The sequence below is a fragment of the Aulostomus chinensis genome, chromosome 9, assembly GCF_037954235.1.
Source record: "Aulostomus chinensis isolate RoL2024-O1b breed Wild chromosome 9, RoL_Achi_v1.0, whole genome shotgun sequence".
In the NCBI taxonomy this organism is placed as follows: domain Eukaryota; kingdom Metazoa; phylum Chordata; class Actinopteri; order Syngnathiformes; family Aulostomidae; genus Aulostomus; species Aulostomus chinensis.
In genome coordinates this window covers 26,842,466-26,868,580 of record NC_141328.1, presented here as the reverse complement: position 1 = coordinate 26,868,580, position 26,115 = coordinate 26,842,466, and the positions used below count along the sequence as shown (strand labels likewise).

Genomic DNA, 26,115 nt, shown 5'->3' with positions numbered 1-26,115 from the left:
AGAACCTACCTGTGGTCGAGGAATAGGTTTCTGTGGCTTTTTGGACCCCAGTTTTTTCATGGCATTGTAGTACTTCTTCTGTTCTTCTGTCATGAAGATATCCTGACCTCCAAAGTAAAGGGATGAAGAAAAGATTTGGTTACAATCACATTTTGACTCTTAAACACACATAGAAACATCTCACACAGAACGGGGAAAATGAAGACGGAAAGGGTCTTATCTTTTTCTTCTGCTGGTTGAAGTTGTCAATGATCACACCAATGAAGAGGTTGAGGGTAAAGAAGGAGCCAAATATGATGAAAACCACAAAGTAGATGTACATGTAGATGTTGACTTCATAGTCAGGCTGGTCTTCCACCTTAGAGAGGAGGGTAGTGTCGCGTTAAAGTTTAAGTGACGGCTTGTTAACGGCCCCATGTAGGAAGAGCATTCATCGGAGAGTAGATCGTACCTCTCTGGAGTCCACAGCTGCATACATGATGTCCATCCAGCCTTTGAATGTGGCCTTGATAAAGACAGACATGATTAAATACATCCGTGTGGAAACTACAAACAAATACCAGGACAATCCATTATTAAATACAATAAAATAACATCTGAACAAATGTGCAAACTCAAACCAAAGCAGATGCATGTCCAGTGGAACAGCTTGTGCACAGAATAAAAAATACAAGTAGATGAAGAAAAGAGCATGAAAAATCACTGAATATACACAATGAATGTGTTCATCAGAGTAAAGCAAATTGAATTCAAGTAGAGAAAGATCCTCTGGGAAAGGACGGACACAAAAGAAACTAAAAGAAAAACAACAGGAAAGTGTACGAGAAATGAGAAAAAGAAACCAACTTGGTGCGTGAAACAGGAAATAGAGTGAGGAGGAGTGACACTCTCACCACTTGCAGCAAGGCCAGGTAGCCGGCACCCACATTGTCAAAGTTGATTTTGACATTCTTCCACCTGACCTCAGTAAAGTTCTGATGAATGAGGGCCTCACACTGGGTCTTGTTGTTGACCAAGTCGACGGGAAAGTATTCCTCGGATGTCTCATTGAAACAGAAGTAGTACTTGCCCGCAAACAGGTTGACCCCCATGATACTGAAAATCAGCCAAAAGATGAGGCAAACCAGCAACACATTCATAATGGAAGGGATGGCACCCACCAAGGCGTTGACTACCACCTAGACCAGAACCAGGGGAGACAGGACATGACAGTGTGAGAACCAGGACACCAAAACCCTTCAATCAACTCTTCAAACAAGACACCACATACCGGTATGGCCTTACACTTAGTACTTAAAGAAGCAGCTCAACCCATGGTTACAGGTGTTAAGAGCAGCAGTGTATTATGATGTCGTGTAGCTGAGAGTGAGCGCTCCGCGCCATTGGGACGCTCACACTGAAGCGTGCTGAATTAATGCAGAGGAGGGCTGAGAACGTCCTGCTCTAACTAGAGCTGCTCTGGTGTGACTCCCAGATGCTGATCGCTGCAGCTCAAACTGCTCAAGGCGCACACACACACACACACACACACACCAGTGTACAAAGGTAAATAACCTGATTAAAAATGTGCAAGAATCAAGTTCATGACGTTTAAATGTTGAAATTAAACTTTTGTCGACATAGAAGATGAAATAATATATGATTGAAACACTTTTCCACAACATGACCCACATTAAAGACATTATGAATAAATCATAGTGTTAATTTGGTGTAGGCTGTACACAAGTAATGTAGCGTAGGAGATATGAATTACAGTTCTTAACTGCGTAAGAGGTCATGCAGGAAAACCTGAATTTAAGTTTTACAACAAAGGATTTTCACAATGGTTTTGGCGCGCGCGCACACACACACACACACACACACAGTTTTTTGAGGAGTTATTTCACCTAGGACTAACTTTTCAATGTAGCACTGTAATAAAACACATGCAAAAAGAAAAAAAAACACTAAAAGTATGAAAATATTGTACATATTTGTACAAACTGTCAAATATTCTCCAAATTATTTCACATTTATGTACATTTTGTCAACTTCATACATATATCCATAATATAAACATAAAATAATAATGCCAGCACATGGCAGTGTTGTGGGAGATAGATTTCATATTATTTGGCGTGAGCACCTGTCCTCAAAAATGTGTGCATATTGCTGTACTTTATGAAGTTTAAATCACAAGTGTATGCCATACCACTATGAAGTGTCACAACCCAACCTTAGACAGTCAATATTCTTAATATTCCTGCTAGCTCTTTTCCATAACTACCCCAACTCAAACAGTAAAACACTAAAGCAATAAAAAAAAGAAGCTACAATTCCCACCACCACCCCAGAATCTTTTTACCAATCCAATCTGCTTTCCCGTGGGTTCATCTTAGCCAGTAATGAGCTCAGCACATAGTGAACAGTTCAGTACCAGTGTTAGGCAGGCCGACCAGCAGCTCTCAGGCAGACAGCTGAGCATGCATGTCTTTGGCAGACTGGTTTTGTGGAGCCATATTCCCTCCTCATTACAGACAGACCAGGAGAGGCCCTAGAGCAGGATTCTCTCAGCGTCTACACGACCTTCACAGCGTGTCTTTTGCTGCACGTTCAAATCGTAAATTTCAGATGGGTCGTACAAAGCTGTACCGTGTCTTGTGTAAAATCCCACAGCGGCGGATGATTATTTGGCCTGCAAAAGACACGCAAGCATCCTAATTCCTGTCTTTCGTTCGCAGTGTTGCCGTTGCACTCGCTGAGAGAATGAGCCCGCTTTCAGAAAAATTCAGTGTTTTATCAAATGATTAGGCCATGCTGTGAGGAAGGCATTCTCAGAAAAAAAAAGAGGGAAAATGGCTTTCAAAAATGCATAATGTGCATCGGCAGTTATAGTACATGCGTGTTACATGGCATTGTGCAATCTCAAGAACCGCTCAAATCAATAAATAAATAGATAGAGAAATGTGTGGATAGAGAGACAGCGGCTAAAGAGATAATGGCAGAAGCGTTGCGCTTGTGTCTGACCAGCCATTTTGGTATTTACATGGGTAATGAGGGTGTCTGGCAGATATCTGAAACACATTATGGCTGAGCTGAGAGACTCGTGAGCTTTGCGTCAGCCTGCTCATAGTGAAGGCAGGCGACTGAAACAGCCGGGCTTCAGAGGATCAACCCAAAGGCCCCGTGATGGATGTAACTTCACCAGGTTCGTTAGGAAAAGATGTACTGAACTGGGGTAAAAGAGAGGGTGCCATTCCTGTACAATGCATTGCTCAAAAGAGTAGGAGCCAGATTACAAAGCAGCGTTAAGAGAAAGAGAGAGCAAAGTAGAAAGTCAGAACAGCCCATAATCATTGCATGTTAAGCAGTGCAATGTTTCCAGTTGAAGCTGCACTACTCACTCGGCGCTGTTGAGTTGTTCGGGTCTCCGTGATGCATGGTGCCGTAACACTCAAGCAGCGAGGATGTAAAAGTTCTCAACATTCTAACTCTCCAGAATCTCTTTCATACGATGTCATCTCTCCATTCATAGACTTCCCCATTCATTTATTTATTGCTTTGACCTCAAATTTCTCCAGTTCAAACAAAATGGTAACTCAATTGATGAACATAAACATTATAGTAACAAACTGATACAGCAGGATCAAATTCCTCTGTGTACTGGACCACCCTCGCCTCTCTTACACCCACTGAATGAGCTCATTCATAGGGGCGTAAATACACTAGTAAAAGCAAATGTGCCATGATTTCCAACCCCAAAAATGACATCATCTTATGAACAGGTCGATTTCCCTTCCCAAAATTAACAATTAAACCTAAAGAAATTTCACCAAAAAAAAACTCCCAGCAACATTCATAAAGCCTATCCAGGGCCTAAAGAGATGCCTGCTAAAGTGCAACAGCATCACATTTTAGTCGCTGGATTTCCAATATGAATGAGACTCCGAGTCATTTCCAATCACCCACTAGATAATTGCACAGGTCTTCTTCTACTGCTGGTTAGTCATTTTTGGGACGTACTACAGTGGGGTGACACATTGTCTGTCTAGGGTTGAGAGTGTTTTCCAAACGCTGTTCTGCTATTCAATCTACGCGCCACTACCCACCCAGTGTCTAACTGCGCCCATTGTTGCCTCCCAGTTTCACTTCCTGTGGGAGTGGAAGGCAACAGGAAGCCAGGGCCTGCTGTATGCGCTATGTGGTGCCATGACATGACAGCAGTAATGCCTTGTGTGAAATGGCAGCCGAGCATATTTGCAAAGCTTCTGCCTGTATGCCAACAGGAAGGCACTAAAACTGATTGAGAGTATTTTCATGTGGACGTAGGTTGAGAGAGATGGATACGCCTGTCACCAGGGTGGACTGCAGATCAGTCACGTGCTACGGCCCAGAGTGCTGACACTGGCAGAAGCTTAACAAATACTTTCCTCCCACAGCCACAACACTGTGAGTGTGTGGTTTCTGTCTCAGTCCCTGATGCAGAAAGATCCTGGACAAGCAGGAGAGAGTGTGGTGACCCTCCAGCGGTCCGGTCCAGCCGAAACCGGGTCGAGGTGGAGTGAATAGTGGAGGGATAAGGGGGCGAGGGGGTGCAGAGGGAGAGGAGGAGGAAGGGAAGGAAGGTTGCTGCACAGTGCTGCGCATGTGAGTCTGAGGAAGGGTGGGGAGGGGCTGAAGTGAAGAGGAGAAGCTTAAACTAGAAGACAAGGCAACCAGTCCAAGAATAGTGAGAGAATCAAGGCAGAGAGACAGAGAAAGACAGGAGGGACTACGGGTGACAACAACCAGATGCAACCTATCACCACCACCAGTCACAGAGACAACCAATCAGATCTGTGCGTTTGAGGACGAGACGGCTGAAGCAACTGGAGGCGCCGTCCCTCTCTGCTCTTTGACTACAAATGTGACAGCATCCTCCCAGTGGTTGCTAGGCAACCGTCTCCGTGTGCACAGTTTTGGTGTGACTGGTTGGGCAGAGGTTTTGGTGTCCTGAAGCTCCCTGGTTCCCGCTGGTTGTTCTCGATGCCAGATGCATTGAGGGATGGTGTGAGCTGGGGAGGGGAGGGGATGGGAAGGGGGGGGGGGGGTATGGGAGCAGGGGCATGTGGAGGGGAGGGGGGTTCTTAATTGAAAGCAGTGGTTGAGAATCAGGCCAAATGCAGAGCTAATTATTGATTTGAATGCTCTATGAGATGGCATGTGAGTTTGGCTAGCTTTGACAAAATTTCACTGTGGCCAATCAAGAAGAAACCAAGTAAGATGAGGTAATTATCTTTTCTAGGTTGTCACTCATGTGATGAGGCAGCTTTGTAAAAAGATATCTCTTTTTAATATAAAAAGAATCAATTTGTATGTAGATTTTTTTTTTTTAATGTTTTATTGGTTCAATTCAAATGCATGTTGTTCTACTGGCAATGCAACGTTACTGTTACTTTACTGTTACTTTACTCAGTCTCCCAGCTGCATCATGACTTTATTTCGCTCTAACAAAGGCATGGTACAGGATTGCGCATGGAAAGGTGACTTCTTGGCTTTCATTTCCTGTTTTTTTTTTTTTTTCCTTAAAAAAAATCCCCCAATATTTTGGACTTTTTTTTTGTTCTCTTAGGTTGTTTTTAGATCAGTTCTAGCATGCTTTAAACTGTTGAATGGGCATGCGGAAGGATCAGCTGCTTAGCTTTGGATCTTACCCTCATCCCTTCAAAACGTGACAAGGCTCTGAGGGGTCTCAAGGCCCTTAGTGTCCTGAGTGATTTAATGGGCCCTAGATCGGAGTAGCCCAGCGCATTAGCTACAAGGCTGACTATAGACACCTACACAAAAACAGAGAAGCAAAAGAGGTTCCAAACTGTTAGAGGTGAGAATATTCACTAAGGAAGAGAGACGGCCCTGGCATAGGCGGAGAGTTGCTTGACATACACACATAAATCTATGCATGTATATGCATGTATAATATTGCATGTATACATGTATATACACTGAGAGAGAAGGTCAAGGTTTAGTATAGGTTTTATGTGTGTAGTATTTTTAGTAGCAGGAGGCCATTGGGGTTGTTTGTCTGTTATTTTTGGGCAGTTGACGAGATGTGAAAAGTCCTTTGTACCTGCAAAGAAACGTGTGGTTGAGAGAGAAAGAGAGAGAAAGAGAGGAGATAGAGACATAAGACTCAAATAGAGGGCAAATTAGGCAGAAAAGAGTGCTACATAATTTAGATACAAGCGAAGGGACTGGGAGAGCAGAGGAAGAGGAGTTGGGGAGGGGGTGGGGGGTGGGGTTACCCTGTAGGAGCTGATAAAAACCCAACAGACTTGAGAGCCTTACCCTTGCCCCTCTAACATTGTCTCTCCATGTCGCTCTCGGGCTGAGGCATAAAATCCCAAATAATTTAAGACAGACAAACTAATGGAACCTAAGAGAAAGAATACAAGTAAACATGTACAGGTGTGTCATTTCACCATTTTCTTTCTCAGACATTAAGTCAAACTGTCACACAGCATTGAGAGTCAAATAGGAGAGCCACAGTCACATGAACCACACACAAGAAACAGGGATGGAGGTTAAGGGCAGACTGGATATTGTTATTAGCACTGGATGGCACTGAAAGGACAGAGAGACACAGAGTACAGTTACACACAGTTAACAATGTTAACAACAATAACAGCACAAAGAAACCGGCGCAGCCCCTCGAGTCCAGCCGCCGCCGCCGCCGCCGCCGCCGCCGCCAAGGAACGCTTCGTTGTGTGTTACGACTAAATATCAAATATTTTTCATTGTTGCCATTCACAGTAAAAAATACGGTACAAATGTGTCCTCAGGTCATACAGCTGATCTGGGCTGAACGGTACTGCACTGTTAACAGAGCAGGAAATGGGCGATGGGCTTTGTGGTCAACAAGCAGCGCTAAGGTTCCTCCAGGCTCGTGAGTGAGGATTTGATCATAAAATACCTGAAATTTGTGTCAAAGGAAGTCTTTTTCTCCCAAAGATTTTCTGGCTGGAGGCCGGACAGACAGGGCGGGGGTGTACCAGTTTCTTAACAAATAAGGAAAATATCAACGGTGAACACATGTGAAAGCACCTCCAACCAGCCACCGACACCAACCGCTCAAGATCACCGCAAGAAGTACACAACATCCAAAGCTTACCAAAGTCACGTAGGGAGGATTCAAACAGGCAAAATCTTCATTTTGACTGGTCGACACACACTTGACACGTTTATCATTTAGGAGAAATAAGTCAGCGAGCAGCTTCCTCTTAATTTAAAGTCTCAAACACCAGGACCGGGGCTTTTTACTCAGACGCTGTTGAGATTCGTCCAAACCTTTAGTCGACTCTTCTACGGTGAGTCAGTGACCTTACTTTTAGAATACAGGGAGACAGTAAAATAAAGATTTTGCCTTTATCTACACTACAGTGTTTGGGGTAATTGTCACCTTCAGCCCGACCCCTTGGGGCGCACCCATTTGGGGTGCTTGGGGTCCTCTGTGCGGTAGTGGCCTAGGTGCCTCAGCGTCCTTCTCACAGAGCTCTGCAAGGCAAGGCCAATGACATCTGTGGCTGTGATCCCATGATGACGACGGCACGGACCAAACGGAAATAAAAACAAACCAAAACCAAAGGGGAAAAAACACAACAAAAACAATGATAATAATCTGAGTGAAAAAGAAAGATGAGTGGAGAATGACAGCTATCAGCTCCACACCCACACACCTACAGAATCTCCTCCCTGAGCCATTCCCTCATTCATTCAACAGTTTTATGTATTTATCAATTAATTTGAATATTGGCATCTACCACATAAATTGTTTCAAAAATTACAGGTTTTGACTTTCAGTATCTGAGGGGTCCATGTCCACGTTGTGATTTATTTTACATTTTGTAAAAATACTTTGCAACAACACCAACAAACTAAAACACGACTTTGGTAAACTTTATAATTTCATCTCACGAAACCATTTCGAGTGTGAGGAAATGCCGTTAAACTGAAAACTAAAACCCAAGTATTTGCGATGTCATCTAACCCCCCCCCCCCCCAAAAAATAGATATGATTTCAACCGTTACTAGAAGAAAAAAAAATCATTCAGGAACTGTAATTAAAGTCAAAGTATTGATTGGAGTATCAAACCTTCCTGGAGGCTCCCCAGCCCTCACTACTCAACTACTGCCAAGAATCTGACGTTATTAGATGACAATGATGATGAGGATGATTTGAACTTCATCTTTTAGCACTGAAATCTCTGGTACTACATGCTTTTGCCCTTTGTTATCTTATGCTAACACACGGTACGGTTCATTCCTGCCATGAAAATAAAGGCGACTCAAATCAAATGAGCAACAGAAAGATGCGGTAACAGAAGGGAAATGAGGAGGAACACAAACAGAGAAAACTACAGGCCGGTCTAATGATGGTGCCCCTCCCCCCCTTTGTGAGTCCACGGTGATGAGTTCACCCCACAACACGGGACAGCAGAGGCACAGTCAGGCCACAACACAACCCAGACTCATTTAGCACACTTTTTTTTTTTTTTTTTTTTTTTTTGAGGGGGGAGTGCTAGTGAAGACCAAACTTACCGCCGGGCGCCTGTCACCCACCATCATTACATCCCAGCACAATATCACCACATTCCTGAGGTTACACTTTCAAGAGGGGGAGTGAAAGAGGGGGATGGGGTTGACAGGGATGTCACTCGTAACATGTTCACAACCTGCACTGTTCCAAGTGTTTGACTTGGCAACACACCGACGGGGAAGGAGGCAAGGGGTGGTGGGGGTCTGCATCCAGGATGGGTGCAGCGTGGTCTGCATGTATCTGCCTACATCTGTGTGCGCCGTACATGTCCATCTATAAAGTATTCATCACGTGCATCATGTCTAACTGCTGTATCATGACACACTTCTGAGTGAAACACGTGATAGAATGCTGGGATATAACTAATTCAAAGGTGAATTGGTCTGTTTTATGGACGCGCCGCCTCCGTCACTGGTGTATTTTATCGTCAAACTCCAGCTTTACTGCTCTGTTAGATTTGAAATATGGACAACACAATCTCTACTCTCTGGACTTGCTATGTTTCTATGTTCCCAAAGTCCAAAGAGAACTAGGAGGGGGATCTTTTATTGTCTCCGGATCTGTCAGGGAGAGATCGAGACCATCTGGAGCTTCATCTTCCTCCACCCAGGATCTGCGATGGGTGCCATTTGTCTGTTAGCAGGATTATGTAAAATCTATGAAGCCGATTTTAACCAAAATTTAGTGGAGAGTTTAACTCAGGCCAGTTTCACGGAGGTCTTTGGTCTCCGAATTGTTAACGTCGATGCAAAGCTTCTAGTTGCTGTAAAGTAAAACACCAGACGAGCAGAATCTGTTGCCGTCACACCTCCAGCTTCCCTAAAAACAATTCATTCTAGCCAGCAGGCCTGCAACTGCTGTTGTTTTGGGGAGAGAAAACTGATTTTCAGGTTCTATTTTTGCTAGCCAGCTAACACTTCGCTCATGGCCACACAAACACGCTGCTATTTTGCATTTCATATTTTGCAGACCTTTTTTTTTTTTTTTTTTTCAATAAAGTTGAACAGGTGAACAATGTGGCCAAGGATCTGACCTAAAAGACCTTAAGTGATAACAACAGATTGACTTTGTGTGATATGAAGATGGACAAACTGTAAAATGTACACATGCATGCATTTTTTTGTTTTGTAAATCAAATGTATGTTTGCCAGGGTTGGGGTGGGGGGGGGGGGGTCACAGGAGGTCATAGTAACCCAACATGGCAACGTCTGGCCATTGACAGGAGTCCATTCACAGGTATTGGCAGAGGTGTTGGGCACTGCGGAGAGGTAGTTAGTTCTAGAAGAACGACAGAATCAGGGAAATTCTTATTCTATCCAATCACCAGCTCAGATTACCAATCGACTCATCATCCATGGAAAATTCTGCTGCTTTAATCTTCCAGCCGGGGTCATTATCCACTGTACGTTTCCCAATATTACAGTCACTCAGTTATCTCAGCAACCTCGTAATCTTGAATTATACTGTCAATTTAGTGAGATTAAACAACGGTTTTTAGTGCTACAGAATAGAGTGAAGAATGTTCCCTGTTCCGGTTCTTCCAACTTGACACAAGGACCAGAGAAGAACATGAAGAGAAAGGACAAAGGCACGTGTCAAACATCTTACAGGTCTGAGACAAAGGCAAATGTTACAGAGACACATCTTTGAAATTGCTCTGAGCGTGACTTGAATATGACGCTGATCGATACACTTGGGTTACTGATTAGATTATTCTAATTTGTCTCAGTTCCTCTGCTTGTGTGCTCAGTTTTTAATAGTTCCCTCTGAACTTGTCTTTACATTTTTAACTAATTTCTTCTCCTCAGTCAGCAGCAGAGGATTGTCGTCCATATTCAAGCATCTCAGTGTGGCAAACCAAAGTCAAAACAGGGATTGTTTCTTCAAAGGTGTGTGTGTGTGCTTGGTATAGACAGACACACTGTCCTTATAACTGCTGTAAAATAACTTAGCAATATTGTAAACAACTTGCCTTGTCAAGTGCAGTATTTAATCTATGATCTGGATTTTTAAAAGTAACAACACCCAACAACAACAAGGGCAACTCTTGAATATAATCAAAACATCATATCCTGTCTGATTATGATAAACATAGACCATAAAATCCTAATCCTACAAGAGACAAATAGTACTTCACAGTTGTAGTAAGTGTGGTAGAAAATAGCTCTGCTGTTCATGGACTGTACTGGTCTTGGATGACCAGGGTGTGGTTGCGGACCAGGTCTAATCTATCCAACAGGGCAGAGGAGAAGAGAGCTGTACTTACATCCACGATGAAGAAGTCCAGCCAACACCAGGCATTCGTGAAGTACTTGACAAAACCGTACGCCACCCATTTCAGCAGCATCTCCAGGATGAAGATGTACGTGAAAACCCTGTCGGCGTACTCCAAAATGATCCGAACCGTCTTCCTTTGCTCGATGTACACATCCTCGAAGGCCTGCCAACACAGAGTCAGGAAGTATTTCGCCCGGTTATTTATGACTCTGCTAATGAAATTGTACGCAGGACTACAGCCGACCGCTAACATTGATTTACAGGAAACGTGCTTCACGTCAAGTCTTCCAAACCACTCTGCAGTGCCGCTCGTCGCTGTTATTTTAGAAGCACGAGAGCAAGCTCGCCCCACCTTCCCCAGAAATAGATCCCTGCTTTAATAAACCGATCAATCACAGGCTCCTCCTCGGGCTGTCTGGGCCGAGTAACCACACCGATGGTCGTACGTCCGCTCCTGAACACACACCAGAGTCTATAGAGTCAGCAGAGACTGTGTCCTCACCAGAGCACCGCTACTGAGGAGGATCATGAAGATGATGAGGGTCTCAAACCAGTTGTGCTCCACGATCAGGTAGCAGGTTTTTCTCAGGAACCACCAGCTTTTCCCCCAGCCCATGGTGATGTCGACGTCGCAGCACTTATACTTGGCCACGCACGCTGAGAACACACAGGAACACAGACGGTGTCGTCACGTCGTGGGATGAGGGCCTGACGTGATCTTCTGCCGGCTACCTTTCTAATAAATCTGCAAGCAGCTCGATGATAGAACAAAATGCTGGGTTATCTAAGCTCAGCTCGAACCCTGAACGGCCAAGTAGCAATGAAAGGAAAGATGCAGTGCACTTTTTTCTTCACAGAAAAAAATGAACGAATTCTTAAAGTTACACCGGCCCATCTTCACCAGCAGAAACACATCACGTTAGCCTGGTAAAACAAAAAGATTATCACTATGTATTCGTCAGAAATATGACATTACCTCTGTGCCACTTTGATGAAAAGCTCAAGCTGTATATAATAAAAGACATCTTGGAGGGATTTATGTATGAGTACCGTACACAGACAGACTGACAAATAGTCTCCATGGCTGAGTGACCCTTTATAATGAAACTGTCCTTTACCCCGCCGCCCTGTCATTTTTCACCCAGCCCAGGGGAGTCTCTGTGCTGTGGAGTGGAGGTAATGGTTGCAGTGGGAGCAGTGGTCTCACCATCTGTCCAACACGGCTCTGGCTCCATGTATTCTTCCACCGTCTCCACCACCACCACCTCCTCCACATCTGGCTTAATGTCAATGGTGCTGCCCTCTGATGAGCTGGTGTCATCCAGCTGCAGACAAACAGACAGGCGGAAATGTTTCAGGTTTTACTGGAAAGCTAACGAGTGCTCGTCAAAGGAGATCTTTAGGGACATTTGATTTCGTTCAATTTAAAAGAAAAAAAAACCAGCCCTCAGAACATCGGTACTTCTAAACGCACTACATACAAACACACTTGATCACATTCATTTTGTTTCACTGCTCGCCTGCGCAGCCACTCTGGACGGAGTCATGAATTAAATTAGTGTCTGGTCTTGAGAGAGGACATCGCATGAGTGCAGTAAGAAGAAAAACAACAGGACCACCAGAATCAGACGCTGGTCTGTGGATTATGGCTGAGGTCGAGTGGATTACTACTCCCACTGACCTCTTTGCTGTTCTCATTGTCTGACTCGCTGCTGAAGTCTTCTGTGTTGAGGTTCTCAAAATCCGACTCTCCAACAGCGATGGGCACGCAGACCGTCAGGTTGGGGTTGTGGATGAACGACATGTGGTCCTCATCGATCATATACTTGCCCACGCTGCTGCCAATACCGCTAGTGGTGCCGTTACCATTCTTGGCATAGTCCAGGTCACGGTTGATGTCCACCCCCGTGTGGTTAGCAATGCAGTTCAGCTTCTTGTCATACATGTCATCCAAAGGTTTCTGCTCATCCTCCATTGGTGGTTTCTTCAGCAGACTAGCCACCAGGATCCGCATCTTTGCTTTAAACCATGCTATACCTTTCTTGATCCTCATGACAGAAATCTGCAGGTTGTTGGGCTCGCCGTCGTCATCCGTCGCAGCCAAGTTGTCAGCGCTGAACGAGCTCAGCAGCAAGGCAAGGAACAGGTTCAACACCTTCAGACACAGAGCAGGGGATCGGTAAGAGGATGGAAAAGATGGAACTTTTCACCTGCATCAGTGAGACACTCACCACCAGGTTACCGATGACCATGACCATCATAAAGACGATGAGGCACATGGCCTGGCCTGCCACCTCCATGCAGTCCCACATAGTCTCAATCCACTCGCCACACAGCACCCGGAAGACGATGAGGAAGGAATGGAAGAAGTCGTTCATGTGCCAGCGTGGCAGCTCACAGTCGGCGGCGATCTTGCACACACAGTCTTTGTAGCTCTTGCCAAACAGCTGCATGCCCACCACGGCGAAGATGAAGACGATGATGGCCAACACCAGAGTCAGATTCCCCAAAGCTCCCACCGAGTTACCGATGATCTTGATCAGCATGTTGAGGGTCGGCCATGACTTGGCCAGCTTGAACACTCTCAGCTGGAAAGAGGGTTTAATTGTAAGATTTTCATTCGCTGCTTCATTTCGGCTGGTTAAACAAGACAAACATACAACAGAGCGAATTAAAAAAACAAAACAAAACGTGTTGTCGGGATTTACCAATCGGAATGACCGCAGCACGGACAAGCCCTCCACATCAGCCAGCGCCAGCTCCACTAAACTCAGCGTCACAATGAAACCGTCAAAACAGTTCCAGGCCTCTTGGAAGTAGTAATAAGGATCCATAGCCACCAGTTTGAAGAGCATCTCCCCAGCAAAGATCCCCGTGAACACCTGGCAGGATGAACCGTGCACGAGTAGACTTAACTAGAGAAGCAGATCACACTTGGGATGCACGGTTCCTGATTTATTGATTACAGATATTCAAAAAAGCAAAGAAAAAATAAATTGGCCGACCTAATTATCTAAAAGCAACAAAATATTCAAATCAATGTCATGTCCAGTGCTGATGTAACAAAATTTTAAAAGTAGTGAAAGGATGTTATCGCAGTACTGTTGCTGCTGTCACTGCCTTCTGAATTAGTACAAATATGCCTCAAATCGTATTGTTACAAATCATTGTTATGATCCAAAAATGAAAAAATATGAGAGCTTTCCTTTCTGTGTGTGTGTGTGCGTGAGAGAGAGAGTGTGTGTCTAAATTTTGCCCTTTAAAGGTTCATTAGTGTCACACCAACATACAGGAAATTTGTCCCTGACTCCATTTTGGAAAAACGACGCCACAGTGACGTCTGTGGCCGCAGATGTTCGGCGCTCAGATTTACTCAGTGTCCTTAAACATGCTATTAGTAAAGAACACCAGTTACCCAGGCTGTGATTCGGCAGCTCATTGATCAGGAGCCATGAAATATTAATGCAGGCTTTCCAACAGCCAGCAAAACTAGCAGGGAAGGAAAGTACCAGGGATGTGCGTGTGTGTGTGCACATGTATGTGAAGAAATGCATGAACATCAGGAAGCGGCAGAGAGGTTTTTTTTTCCCCTCTCTTTCAACACTGAATTGGCAATGAAGGAGCCGCCAGGTCCCAAAACACCTGTCCAGCTGAGGAGAAGCAGAGATGTCACTCAGACAAGAATAACACAATAAAATGACTTCAACTCACCAAATTGCCTACAGACAGCATGTCCTCAAAGTCAGGGGTCATGGGGTAGTGCTCCATGGCCATGAAGAGGGTGTTGAGGACGATACAGATGGTGATGGCTAAGTCCACAAAGGGATCCATGACTATCAGGTTGACAATCTCCTTGATTTTCAACCACATGGGGCTACACTCCCAGATCAGGAATGTGTTAGCAAACTTATACCAGCATGGCGGACACTTGCGCTGGGACTCCTCCAGTTCTGAAGACATAGCGCGAATCACACATCAAAACTACACATACTGGTGGGGTTGAGGACACCGCATGCAAAGGTATCCAATGATAGAAGATATCGTATGCATTGTATGTATCTGGTATAGCTGGATATGCAAAGCAGATAAGCAGGAAATTCATGTCAAACTAAGCAGCCCTAGTTAAAGAATAATGAGAGCAGGTTAAATAGCTGGGTTAAAGTGGCAGTACCCTCCACTAGTGTGTTGGTAATGACGCTCATGACACTGTTGGCCCGCTCTTTCCGCCCAAAAGAGGTATTGAGCTGGTCCACAGACACCATCAGGGAGCCCGACAGCTTCTTCTTCACCTCAACCTCAGTAGTTGGCTGTCAGGAGGAGAGGAAGAATCAAGCACCCATGGAGAGGACATGAACACCATCCCACATCACCACCGGTGGCCGGCAGAGGGAAGTGCACAACAGCATTGGCAGGAAAAAAAAGTAGTTGAAATTGAGTTTTTTTTTTTGGGGGGGGGGGGGGGTGTTTGGGTTTCTTTGGTTTCTATCTCAATGCTGGTTTCAAGGAAGATGTGTGTATGCTGTAAAAAAAAACATGCAGGTCTCAGCCAAAGTGGGAGCAGTGGGCTACTTGATCTAATCATGTCTGAATAGCATTAGCTCTTCCCAATTATGGATTATGATGTATTGTGCAAGGAGAACTGCTTCTACATGAAGGCATTTTCAGTCCTGTCATGCAATAATAGCGGCTTAGCTGCCATTGCAATATAATCAACAGGTTACAACCATTCTTTACAAAATGTCTCCCAAATCTGGCCATTTCATGTTACTTGCAAATTGATGCTATCGTATCTTCCTAGTTTGAAACCATTTTACTTATATTGCAACCAAGTCAGTTAGCATTGTAAAGAGATTATATGGAGGCAAGTAGTTCAGATCAATCCAGTTGTCATGCATGAGCATGCTCCAAGTCAAAGAGAAGGAGAGGAAATTACAGACACCATAGCCATTGTTCTATTTGTCTAGGTCATGCTTGTTGGAGTTAAGGGTTTGAATCTACCATGCTAACTAGGAAACACAACTAGTTCACTACTGTTGACCGGGGAGAGTTTGGAAAACAGAGAAAGGTCAAGACAGACAAGGACAGCAGCCCTCCTTTGGTTCTTAAATTATATGAAGTCCTGTTAGGATGCCGTGTGTGTGTGTGTGTGTGTGTGTGTGTGCGTGCGCGCATGTGTGTGTGTTACTTGTGTATCTGCTCTAGGATTTTATATATCTGTGTATTAGGAAAGCAGATAAAAATGTAGCTCTACAGTGCTGCTCCCCCTGTCTCCTCCGCCTCCTACAGCAGATCTACCCACACAGGCTCGCAGAGGACCTGGACGCCTGGAGGAGGAACACATCAACACACTGGAGCATGTTAGCACATCAGTATATGCTTTTTGTGAAGCAGTTAACAAAAATGGCGTTTTATCACTGCCGTGTGTTCAACAGGACCTTGATGACATCCTACACATGATTTCTTTATTAAAGCTTAATCAGGCTTTGATTTAAACATTAAAATCAAATGGGCGTTTGTGTCAAGTAGAGTCATTTCTGTTTCAGCAGGAGTAGACTACTGTGCATGTACGAGTGGATTATTTGATCAAAAAAACATGTTCAAAACATTGACAACAGATGCCAAAATTGCCTGGAAGTCATTGATCGACCCAGTTTCACTAACCTATCAAACGCAGGGTTGGCTATAGTATAGTCACATTAACAAATGTCTCCATCCTTTGCCTACTGTCGGAGGGCAGCATACACTGCAGGGGCTGGGGGAGGGGAGGCGCGAGCGGTTAGCCAAGAGATACATACGGACTTGCAAAGATGACAGAATAGAGGAAACAGAGCCAGATAGGAAGGAACGGACGAGAGGGGGGGGCCATGCCTAGATAGGTCTACTCATAGACTTCCTTACACTGTCGTCAGTAGCTGCCTTATCTATTTTCACCTCAGGCAGAAGGCGTCCACCGGGCCCAGGGCCGATGAGAGAAACCACGCCGTTGCAATCCACCGTGCTGTTCCTCTTGCCGTGATAGCCGCTGTAGCTGCTCCGCCGGTACGGGCTGAAGAGGGAGCCCCGGCGCTCCTCGCACTCCTCCACCGTGCTGTGTTCATCGTCTGCAAATTCATTCTCCGAACCCACATCTTTACTGCGACCCTTGAAACTGAAGATGCTGCTCTTGCTGTTGTGACGGGACAGGAAGGGCGAGCCGGGAATACTGAGGAGGGACTGGAGGGAGAAGAGGTACAGTTGTGTGACTGATAGACCAACGCTCAGGGTGTTTCTGAATTTCAATTAATCACACCCTCGTTTTTAAGCAGTTTGTCATCAGTTCCAGAGGTCAGGATGAAAGGCAACATCTGTGGGGTGCAGGAAAATTAATGCAACCAGGACATTTTTCCCTGAGGAGGACTTTTTTCTGCTGGAAGGGTCATGTGACTTAAATAGGAGGGAAGTAAATAATTGTGTCAGCGATACCTGACACTGTCAAGGTCACACACGCAGGACAGAACTACGGGAACATGACTCATGATGACGTCAATCCCGGCCGCTGCTCGCACCGATCCAGCCATCATTCAGCTCCACTGACAGTCTCAACAACCTGCTTGTATCGTCGGGAGCAAATCTAACACCTTCATCTCATAAAGCCAGTGCGCCTTCATGTGTTGTTTGGCAGATCCTCCACTAACATACAGGGTATATGGGAGGTGAGGCCTGCACAAAGCTGCAGCTTAGCTCCCTCTGAAACATTCATGTAAGGGCTGTGAATAATTCAGGACCTGGACATGTGCTTCTTCTCCGGCCTCTATATGCTCCTCCGCATGTAAGCGTGAGCAACCCCTCACTAGCAGCCTCTCAGTCTGAAATATTCCTCAAACCAGAAAGAAAAACAAGCACATTTTTCACTGACATCTTGAAGCCACTCGTGGCAATGAAGGTGCGTTCACCAACAGGTCCAGTTGCAGTTTGGATCAATGTTCTGTGCTGCACGCGGTGGCGACCACCAAAAGCTCATCTGTTCATTTTTGAGTTGATGCAACTATTTTTACTAACTGTGAAGAAATTCTCTTCTGGACCCATCCTGGGTTTTTTTTCTGTAATTTTTACAAAATCCTCCCTTTAGGGTTTACAGATAAAAAAAAAAACCCTCAATAATGAAAGAAAAACGAGGCAAGGTGTTGTGTTGGGAAAATCACTGGTGTTACTAACAGCAATCAGCTCAGACAAATGCAATGTATTTGACAAAGCAACAGAGTTCATCTGTGGGACGACGAAGATGTAAATCACTTCATGGTTTTGATGAACGGACACAAGAGGAGCGGTTTGCTGTTGTTCCTACAGAGGTTTGTTTTTTCTCTCCGCTACGTCTTCAAATGCGTCACCGTGAGCCAACGTGAACGACAGCACCACCCTAGACTCGTCACACCAGATGCAACAAGACCGATGCTGTAGATGTTCGCCCCAACAAGTCAGTCCCTCATTCCTCACCTGGTTCATGATGGAAGACTTGCGACCCAGGCGATTATCCGGAAAACGAAAGCGACTTCTCTTGCTGCCGTCATCCGACTCTGACTTGACGAACTTCTCGCTGTCACCCTTCTCCTTCTCTTGTTCTTTCTGCCGCCACTTCTTCTTACGGTTGCGTCGTTCTTTGGCACTCTTGGAGCTGAGCTTGGACATCTCGGAGGAACTGCACGACAGACGCCCTCCTCCATCGTCTTCTACCGCATCCTCGGACACTGTCCCCGCAGAGGTTGCCATGGCAGCGGTCTAACAAGAAAGACAAACATGAATAAAGTCAGAACAATGACAATAACAGGAAAGACTTGCGGCCCCATCCTGTTGATGCCTCACCTGAGCTTCTTCCTGCTGTTTCTTGAGCTGCTCCAGCATGGCCTTAAACTCCTCCTCCTTCTGCGCAGCTTCTTCCATGGTGGCCTGGTTCTGCTCCTCGTAGGCCATGGCCACCACAGCCAGGATCAAGTTCACCAGGTAGAAAGAACCCACAAAGATCACCAACACAAAAAAGATCATGTAGGTCTTCCCTGCCGCCCTCAGGGTCTGTGCAGATGAAGCAAAAGAGAGGATGAGGAGGGAGGGAACAGTAGAGGTGCTTCAAACAAACTTTTTAATCCAGTTGAGTGTCAAACATGCAAAAAAATCAACTCCAGACTGCTTATTTGTGGTTGAGGTTCACTGTAATCAGCTTGATTAGACTTTTTTACACCGGCTCTTCGTTTGCTGGGCTTGTAATCAGCGCAAACCCAAGACTGTGTTATTCACCACTAGAAAAGGACCCACTTGTGGTTATCCTAGGCAGAAGTGAAGAAACGCAGCAGAACAGACGAGCAGCCTGGGACAAGAACTGTTCTACTGTTCATACGTGACGCTTTGATGCAGCTATGACTCCACATATGAAGAGGCAATGCAAGACCTCTGGGATAGAGAAGATAAATTCCCTCCCACATCAATAATGGATGGAGTTGACATGTTGCTGGGAAGTGCATTCAACACAAAGTCATAGGTTGAGAGTCGGAAGCATGACCTTTGACTCCTGCATGTCAGCCAAACTCAGCGGGATCTCCTGAACTCCCGCTGGTGAGTAGTTTGGAGCCGACTGTCAACAGCAGAACTACAAGCTGGGCCGCTGCCATCGTGTCTCATCTCCCTCACTGGCCGTACTGTAATACCGAGCTGTTAATATTTCATACTTCCTTCCCTCCACTCGGCCATGCGGAGGCAGGAGTGTTGCCACCATTTCACAGCACTATTGTGGAGGCTGACGGGACGGCAGTGACCCGGCCACAGGCTTGGAACATGGAGGCACAATCAACCACCATTTCCTTCGACCTACAGTCAATATAGATTCATTAAAGATTTATACATGTGATTCAAAATGTATTAAACTACTTTAGATTTAAAGTCTCTGTGCTGTAAGTATTCGGCGACTGATTATAGGCTCTTTTCACGGCAGCCACGTTGGCACGTCCTAGCAGAGTGAGCTCCTGTCTGATTGAGCAAATGTTTCACAGCCATTCACACCTGAACACCTTCATCAACGTGATCAACGACGCCTGCGTTTTCCCTGCAAAATGGCTGCTGTGTGATTCTCGTCGTCTCCTTTTGTTATCAAACAGTTGATCGCGTTCTCGGTTAAATATCCGGAACAGTTTCTGAGGACTTATCAATTTGTTTTCTGATCAGTATCCCCACGCCCTGGTGGTTGGAGGAGGGCGAAAAGAGAAGAATGTGCACGATTATACAATCAGTCTTTGTGAATATCACAGACAATAAAAGAAATAAATGAATCCCCCCAAAATCTGAGGACCTACAGTAGCATCTTCTAGTGGAGTATTTCATCCAAAAACACAGGAAACAAAAATCATCAAATCTATCCGCCAGGACTGCCGTTTTGCTTCGTGAATAATTAACAGAAGGGGATCGTCCACCCATAAATGACAATTCAGTTGGAAAACGTCTCTGACGTAATGGCCTCTGAGTGATGACATCACGGCCGCTGTCAGAGATGATTTTCAACACAAGGCGGCACGTCGAGGCTCCGGGACACTTGGGTTACTTCGGATGAGGACTTCAGAACTATTTCATGGTTTTATGATAGTTTTTTTTTTCTCCATGTTTTGAATATTCATCATCATTCATTTCAACCGTAACACCATTTCCCTGTGAAACTCCGAAAACCTTCACCGACGTCCCGTCAGCATGAGGGCGTCTAGATAACGGCATTTTGACTATTTTGTGAACTATCCCTTCAAGTTCATCTTCAATCGATCAACTGATCAATGCATTGACCGGTGTGCTGTGCCGCTTGTATTTGTAGGGCCGCTGTGAGAGGAGCTGAAACTGAGATCTTTACCAGCATGTAGAGGTTCTCCCAGAAGTCCTGTGTCATGAGTCGGAAGAGAGCCAGGAAGGCCCAGCCGAAGCTGTCAAAGCTGGTGTAGCCGTAGTTTGGATTCCTCCCAGTTTTCATGCATGTGTAGCCCTCGGGGCAGCGGCTGTTGGGGGGGGGGGGGGGGGGGCACAGGAAACCAGGCCCCAGAATGACTCAGCACTATCTCCTTGTAATCTAATCTGATGGCAGGCAAACAGAAGAGCTACAGGTATTTGAAGGGAAAGGCGGCTCACCCGGAGTCGGAGCTGTTCCCACAGAGAAGAGCGTCTGACTGGCCAGGCAGGAAGTAGAAATTCGCTGAACGAAAAAAAGAAAAAAAACAAAGAAAAACAGCACTAATAAGTCAAATTCACTCACTTTCTGTCACAGCAACAGTTGCTATTCAAACTTCATTTTGCTCTTTCAACCCGGCACGGCTCATCTCAAATTCATTCCTCTGGGCTACCCGGTGCCAAAATGACATATTGTTTTCTCCCTCCAGCATATGGGCTGACTCATACTGCTGGCAAAGCTTCCCCCGGACTTACTCTCGTTCATGATGTACTCATTCCAGTCAAAGCTCTTGTTGCCGTTGGCCAGGAGCATCTCGGTGCTGTTGACCGGCCAGAACACGCACTTGTGCCGCAGGTTGCCCATGAAGAGCTGCAGACCGATGAGCGCAAAGACGCTCAGGCAGAACACGGTCAGGATCATCACGTCCGACAGCTTCTTCACAGACTGGATCAGGGCGCCCACGATGGTCTTCAGGCCTGCAAGGTAGCCACGCACACACGTACACAAACCACGCTGGTGATGCAGGAGCTGCTGACGCCCCGCGGAGGAAATTCTGGAGTCTACTTGAATTGTTGTAGCCAATAATAACACTAAGTCTGGCCTTGTGGGGATCTGTCACTGGGAGGTATCCAGTTCGGACCGGTTTTAGTCAGAAAAGCTACGTGTAGAAACTTAACAAATAAATGTTCATTGGATTAATATAAGCATTACATGTAGGTAGTATTTTTTTCTAATATCTTAGGACTTCCTGTGTATACCAATATGGGGGATTTGTAGAAATCTAAATCTTATGTAAAGGTAGTAATACATTTTGGACAAAAATGACATATTACATACATAACAATGCTAGAAACAAAACAGACAAGAAATATTTAAGAGCCTTCCCACTCTTTCCAGATTTATCAAGACCAAATTTTATTTTATTTTTTTAAACAATCGAACTCTGACAGGCTTTTCTAACGAGAGAATTTGTATTTCATTGCCGATGACATGAAACAGAGGGGGAAGACTGTAGAAAAGTGAGAGGAAATCCATAAGAAAGAGAGCACAGCAGCACAACAAGGGGCCATGAGAGGGACAGAGGCACAGGCAGGGGGGCTGGAAACCACATGCAGGTCATTTAAACTCCAAGGCTGAACAGAAGCAATTCAATGCCGGCGCCAGTGTGGGCACCTTCTCTTTTTTTGTTGTTGTTGGCACTTTTCTTGTACTGTCTTGAAGGTGTCTTAGGAAATCACTGACTCCCCGTCCCGCGACCCTGCAGTCTGTCTCATCCACAGTTTCACTACAGACAAAATCAGTTTACCTTTCAGACGGCATCCTCTGGCAGTGTTCCCACGGGCCCACCAGGAACTCAAACACGGAAGCAGGATGACCTGCACCTCCCTCTCAGTTTGGCCTCTACCAGTTTATATCTTCTCATAGATTATTGTCTTACATTGGGCTTCAGATAATCCCAGTCTGGCAGACACAGTTCTTTATTCTCTTTTAAAAAGTCTTATCTGGAAGTACTAGAGTTTATCTCATTACGAAACTCAAATATGGTTTGTTAGAACATTAATCCACTGAAAGAAAAATCTACGTACTCGTGAAATTAAGCCTCCAACCTACACGATTTATTGCATAATGGATTTTAAACTACACGCCCTCATGGATTATTTTCAGAGGAAAATTTTGACATTTTGGGGGAGCTGAATGAGAACCTTCACTCTGATCCGGGGCTTCAAACAGCAGCGGGGGAGCTGAGGTCGCCTGGTTTGTACGTTGAGTTTTCAAAAGTGGGACAGGCACCTGATTCGGGTCCCTGTGCTAAACTGTGCTAAGCTAACCTGCTGCTCAGGGTCGCACAGACGGTGGACTGATTCGTCATATGCTGTGTCAGTGTCACAGGAGTTCTCTGGGGCCCCGCCCCTTTGGGGAACTCGCAGCAGGTCCTAGGTTATGTGATTATAAAGAGGGACTCAATCTTAAACGCAGATTAAGATTGAGTCTTATACCTCTTAGTCACTGAGGAAAATGGTTCACCAATTCTTTCACAAGCCTCGCTTCTGAATCCTCAGAACTTTCTGACCGGGGTTTGGATTTATTGTCCCTCGCTTCTGTAGATGTGGGTCAGCGCATCTTCCATGCAGAAGCTGTCCTCACCAGTGGTTTTTCAGGAAAAAAACAAAACAAAATAAAACAAAAATACTTTATCCAGCAAATAAAAGCTGCCATCAACAGCTCATCAATATCCTTCAACTTGCACTCAACACTTGAATCACACTTTTACTTTTGAACGCTAGAACTTTGTATTCCTATGTGAGCTGCCGGCCGTTTTACTCTGCCGCAGGTCAAGCAGCTGGTCACTGTGTGGCATGAAGACAAAGGACGTTCTGCAATGTAGAGCCTGAAGAAAGGGCTTCCTAGTGCTGGAAGGAAATGGTTGACAAATTTTTCATGCGTGTAAAGAAATACTAACTTTTGAAGTGTATGTGTTTTCCACAATATCCCGCTGTCAGCACGCCAAGCATCAGAGCGGCAGCTGCTCTCTGCACAGAAGACACGCTGACACAAATCTAGAGGAGGTAAGACCTTAAAACACATCCACGCCTCTAAAAGTCCAAAACCATCCCTTCAAGTTGGACTTTACAGACGGACGAATGACTTCCCCGCTGGTGTTGAACTGTCAGGTCACTGCCGTGCTGCTGACTTAATTCTCTGCGTTTTAAACAGAAATTATGAGGGGACTCGAAACCGAAAACTAAAAAGGTACAACTGCAGAAGCACATGTTTGTTTCAGTCGTCTGCATGTTCATACCTGAGGTGGTGGGATTGGTGGGGAAGGTGATTAGTAGCTTTACAGATTATTGGCGCAGCTCGTAGTGAACGACCTGATATCTGACTGTGGCGTCACGTTTACCGCCCAAACGTAAGAGTTGGTCCTCACCTAACGCTCCACCTGTGTATGCATAATTCCTCAAATGTCACCGATTCCTTTGAATAAATAAAGGTATGATCCATTTACGGGGGGGTGAGGTGCTCTTTTAAAAGCTAACCACAGGAAGCAGGACATGTGCTCCACATCCTCTATCGATGGATAGACAGATGCGTGGTCAGCGTCACTCAGAGAGGTCAGCAGGTCACTCAACCATCCCATCTGCAAGCCCGACCTCTTCAACGTGGGTTTCTCGTGATATAATCATTCAAGTAGGTTGTAAAAAACAAATAAATAAAATAAAACAAAATCAATAATCAAACTAAAAAAAACAAAAAGGAGGGCAAATCAAACTTTCAATGCCATTTGTCAGCCAAGCTCTTAGGTTAATATTGTAAAAGCAAGTGACTGAAAAGCATCATGCAGCATAAGAGATATGTTCACAAACTAGGCTTGGCAGTCTTCATACGTAAGTAACGGCTGTATTCTGTGGGATCTCTCGAAGAGCGAGAATAGCCGTAGGAACAGCAACATGTGTGGGATTGTAATCCCAAAAACACTGAATCCTCTGCTTTTTTTTTCTTCCCAATTCAGTTAAAAAAAATGTGCAACAAAATTGTTGATCTTTTAATTTCACTTGCACATTTGTTTTTTGGTGGGTTTTTTTTGGGGGGGGGGGGGGTTGGTAGTGGTGGTAATAAACTGTAAGGCAAATTTGAGAAGCTGTAATCTTATCTGATAACTACCATGAAAAATAACCCGATTCTTGTCCTTAAAATGAGCATAATCCATCAACAATTTTTCTTGTCTACAGAAAAGGGCATCTGCTTATTCGGAAAAGAGCCAGTGAAAGGAGTGGGCTAGAGCTATTTCTGAAGAGAGACACAGCTGCCTTGGAAACCAGCCTCATAATGAGAGTGCAGAAGAGAGTGCAGACACTTTGGAGGGCCCTAGAGGAGACTGCAAAGCCTATCAAAAATGTATTAGTACCATTTTTGATAATTTTGGAGGAAAAATAAATCAAAAAATGTCTGTCTCCAATTCTTTCGTTGCTGCTTAAATCATAATCGTAATCAATAATAGTGAGTAGAAAAGAAAGGGTGAGAGGATCAGCCTTAGTGTTTAAACTGAGTCTCACCTGGAATGACAGAGATAGTTTTCAATGCTCGGAGAACTCTGAATGTTCTCAGCGCAGATACATTGCCCAGGTCCACAAACTCTGTTATATATCTGAAATAGGGGAAGGATCACACACAGAACAAACACGATGACAAAAACCACACACGCCAAGAGCACAACACCACCGAACCAGGAGGAAACGACGCCACTCACAGAGCCTGTCCACTGAGGAGAAGGGTGGAAGGTAAAAGGAAAGAAAGACACACACACCTAACACCGACCCCGCCCCCCGCCAGCCCCCGCCCCATCCTGTCTTACCTGGAATTACAGAAATAGTTTTCAATGCCCTCAACACCCTGAACGTGCGCAGAGCTGAGACATTGCCTAGGTTTACAAACTCTGTTATATACCTGCAGGATCAAACCACAGTTACAACAGCTGGTTATTTACACACAGATATGAGGCGGTAAGATCAGTTCTATGTGACAGCGCGACAAGAATGAAGGAGGTGAGTTGGACTTCTGCTCAAAGAGGAGCCGTCAGCTATGTGGCAGAGACTTCTGGGTCTTCATGGCCGTCCACAGCAAGAAGGATGAGGCTGCTCTAGGTTTCTGTAGCAGGAACTGTGGTACCCGAGGAAACCTTAATTACGGCATCATGACTCTGCACCAGAGTGTCGAAGTTCAGGTGTTTTGTTTCATTCATTCGTAAGACAGGAGAATCTCTTTTCCAAGAGTTTGTTTTCATTTAATGTTTTGAAGACGCACTTTCTTTATACTTTTGTGTGAGTCAGCATCGGTTTGTTGTTACCGTAGCGACTGTCAAAGGGGGCATCAGTCACACCTCACACGTGCAGTTTGACTCAGGAAAAACGGTGTTTTTTGTGCGTGTAATTTACAACTTGATGTTATGCAGTAGAAACACTGAAAAAGCTGCGCAACTGTTCAGTTTATCTTAAAGTGTTTCCTGCCAAATGAACTCCATTTTTAATGCTATATATCAGGGGTCACCAAGCTTTGTGAAGCGGAGAGCTGCTCCTTGGGTACCAATCAATGCGAAGGGCTACCATTCTGACACATA

At 45.1% G+C, this 26,115-nt stretch overlaps 1 protein-coding gene across 7 annotated transcripts in view; it reads right to left on the bottom strand.

The window, feature by feature from the left end:
- scn8aa (sodium channel, voltage gated, type VIII, alpha subunit a) overlaps positions 1 to 26,115 on the bottom strand; it is a 44,378-nt gene that overhangs the window by 5,154 nt on the left and 13,109 nt on the right. For 4 of the 7 annotated variants that reach the window (XM_086214700.1, XM_086214697.1, XM_086214698.1 and 1 more), the window contains 20 exons: positions 25,055 to 25,146; positions 21,254 to 21,475; positions 20,960 to 21,023; positions 20,688 to 20,829; positions 18,668 to 18,874; positions 18,302 to 18,583; positions 16,727 to 17,041; positions 15,000 to 15,135; positions 14,540 to 14,778; positions 13,537 to 13,710; positions 13,060 to 13,416; positions 12,510 to 12,983; positions 12,036 to 12,153; positions 11,331 to 11,485; positions 10,818 to 10,991; positions 5,673 to 5,795; positions 894 to 1,178; positions 452 to 505; positions 221 to 358; positions 10 to 114 (listed from right to left, as the gene is read on the bottom strand). In XM_086214700.1, coding sequence (XP_086070826.1) covers positions 10 to 114; positions 221 to 358; positions 452 to 505; positions 894 to 1,178; positions 5,673 to 5,795; positions 10,818 to 10,991; positions 11,331 to 11,485; positions 12,036 to 12,153; positions 12,510 to 12,983; positions 13,060 to 13,416; positions 13,537 to 13,710; positions 14,540 to 14,778; positions 15,000 to 15,135; positions 16,727 to 17,041; positions 18,302 to 18,583; positions 18,668 to 18,874; positions 20,688 to 20,829; positions 20,960 to 21,023; positions 21,254 to 21,475; positions 25,055 to 25,146 — 3,856 coding nt within the window. Of the gene's footprint in view, positions 1 to 9; positions 115 to 220; positions 359 to 451; positions 506 to 893; positions 1,179 to 5,672; positions 5,796 to 10,817; positions 10,992 to 11,330; positions 11,486 to 12,035; positions 12,154 to 12,509; positions 12,984 to 13,059; positions 13,417 to 13,536; positions 13,711 to 14,539; positions 14,779 to 14,999; positions 15,136 to 16,726; positions 17,042 to 18,301; positions 18,584 to 18,667; positions 18,875 to 20,687; positions 20,830 to 20,959; positions 21,024 to 21,253; positions 21,476 to 25,054; positions 25,147 to 25,353; positions 25,446 to 26,115 lie in introns of all 7 variants that reach the window. The other 3 variants (XM_086214701.1, XM_086214703.1, XM_086214702.1) reach the window with 3 other exon arrangements.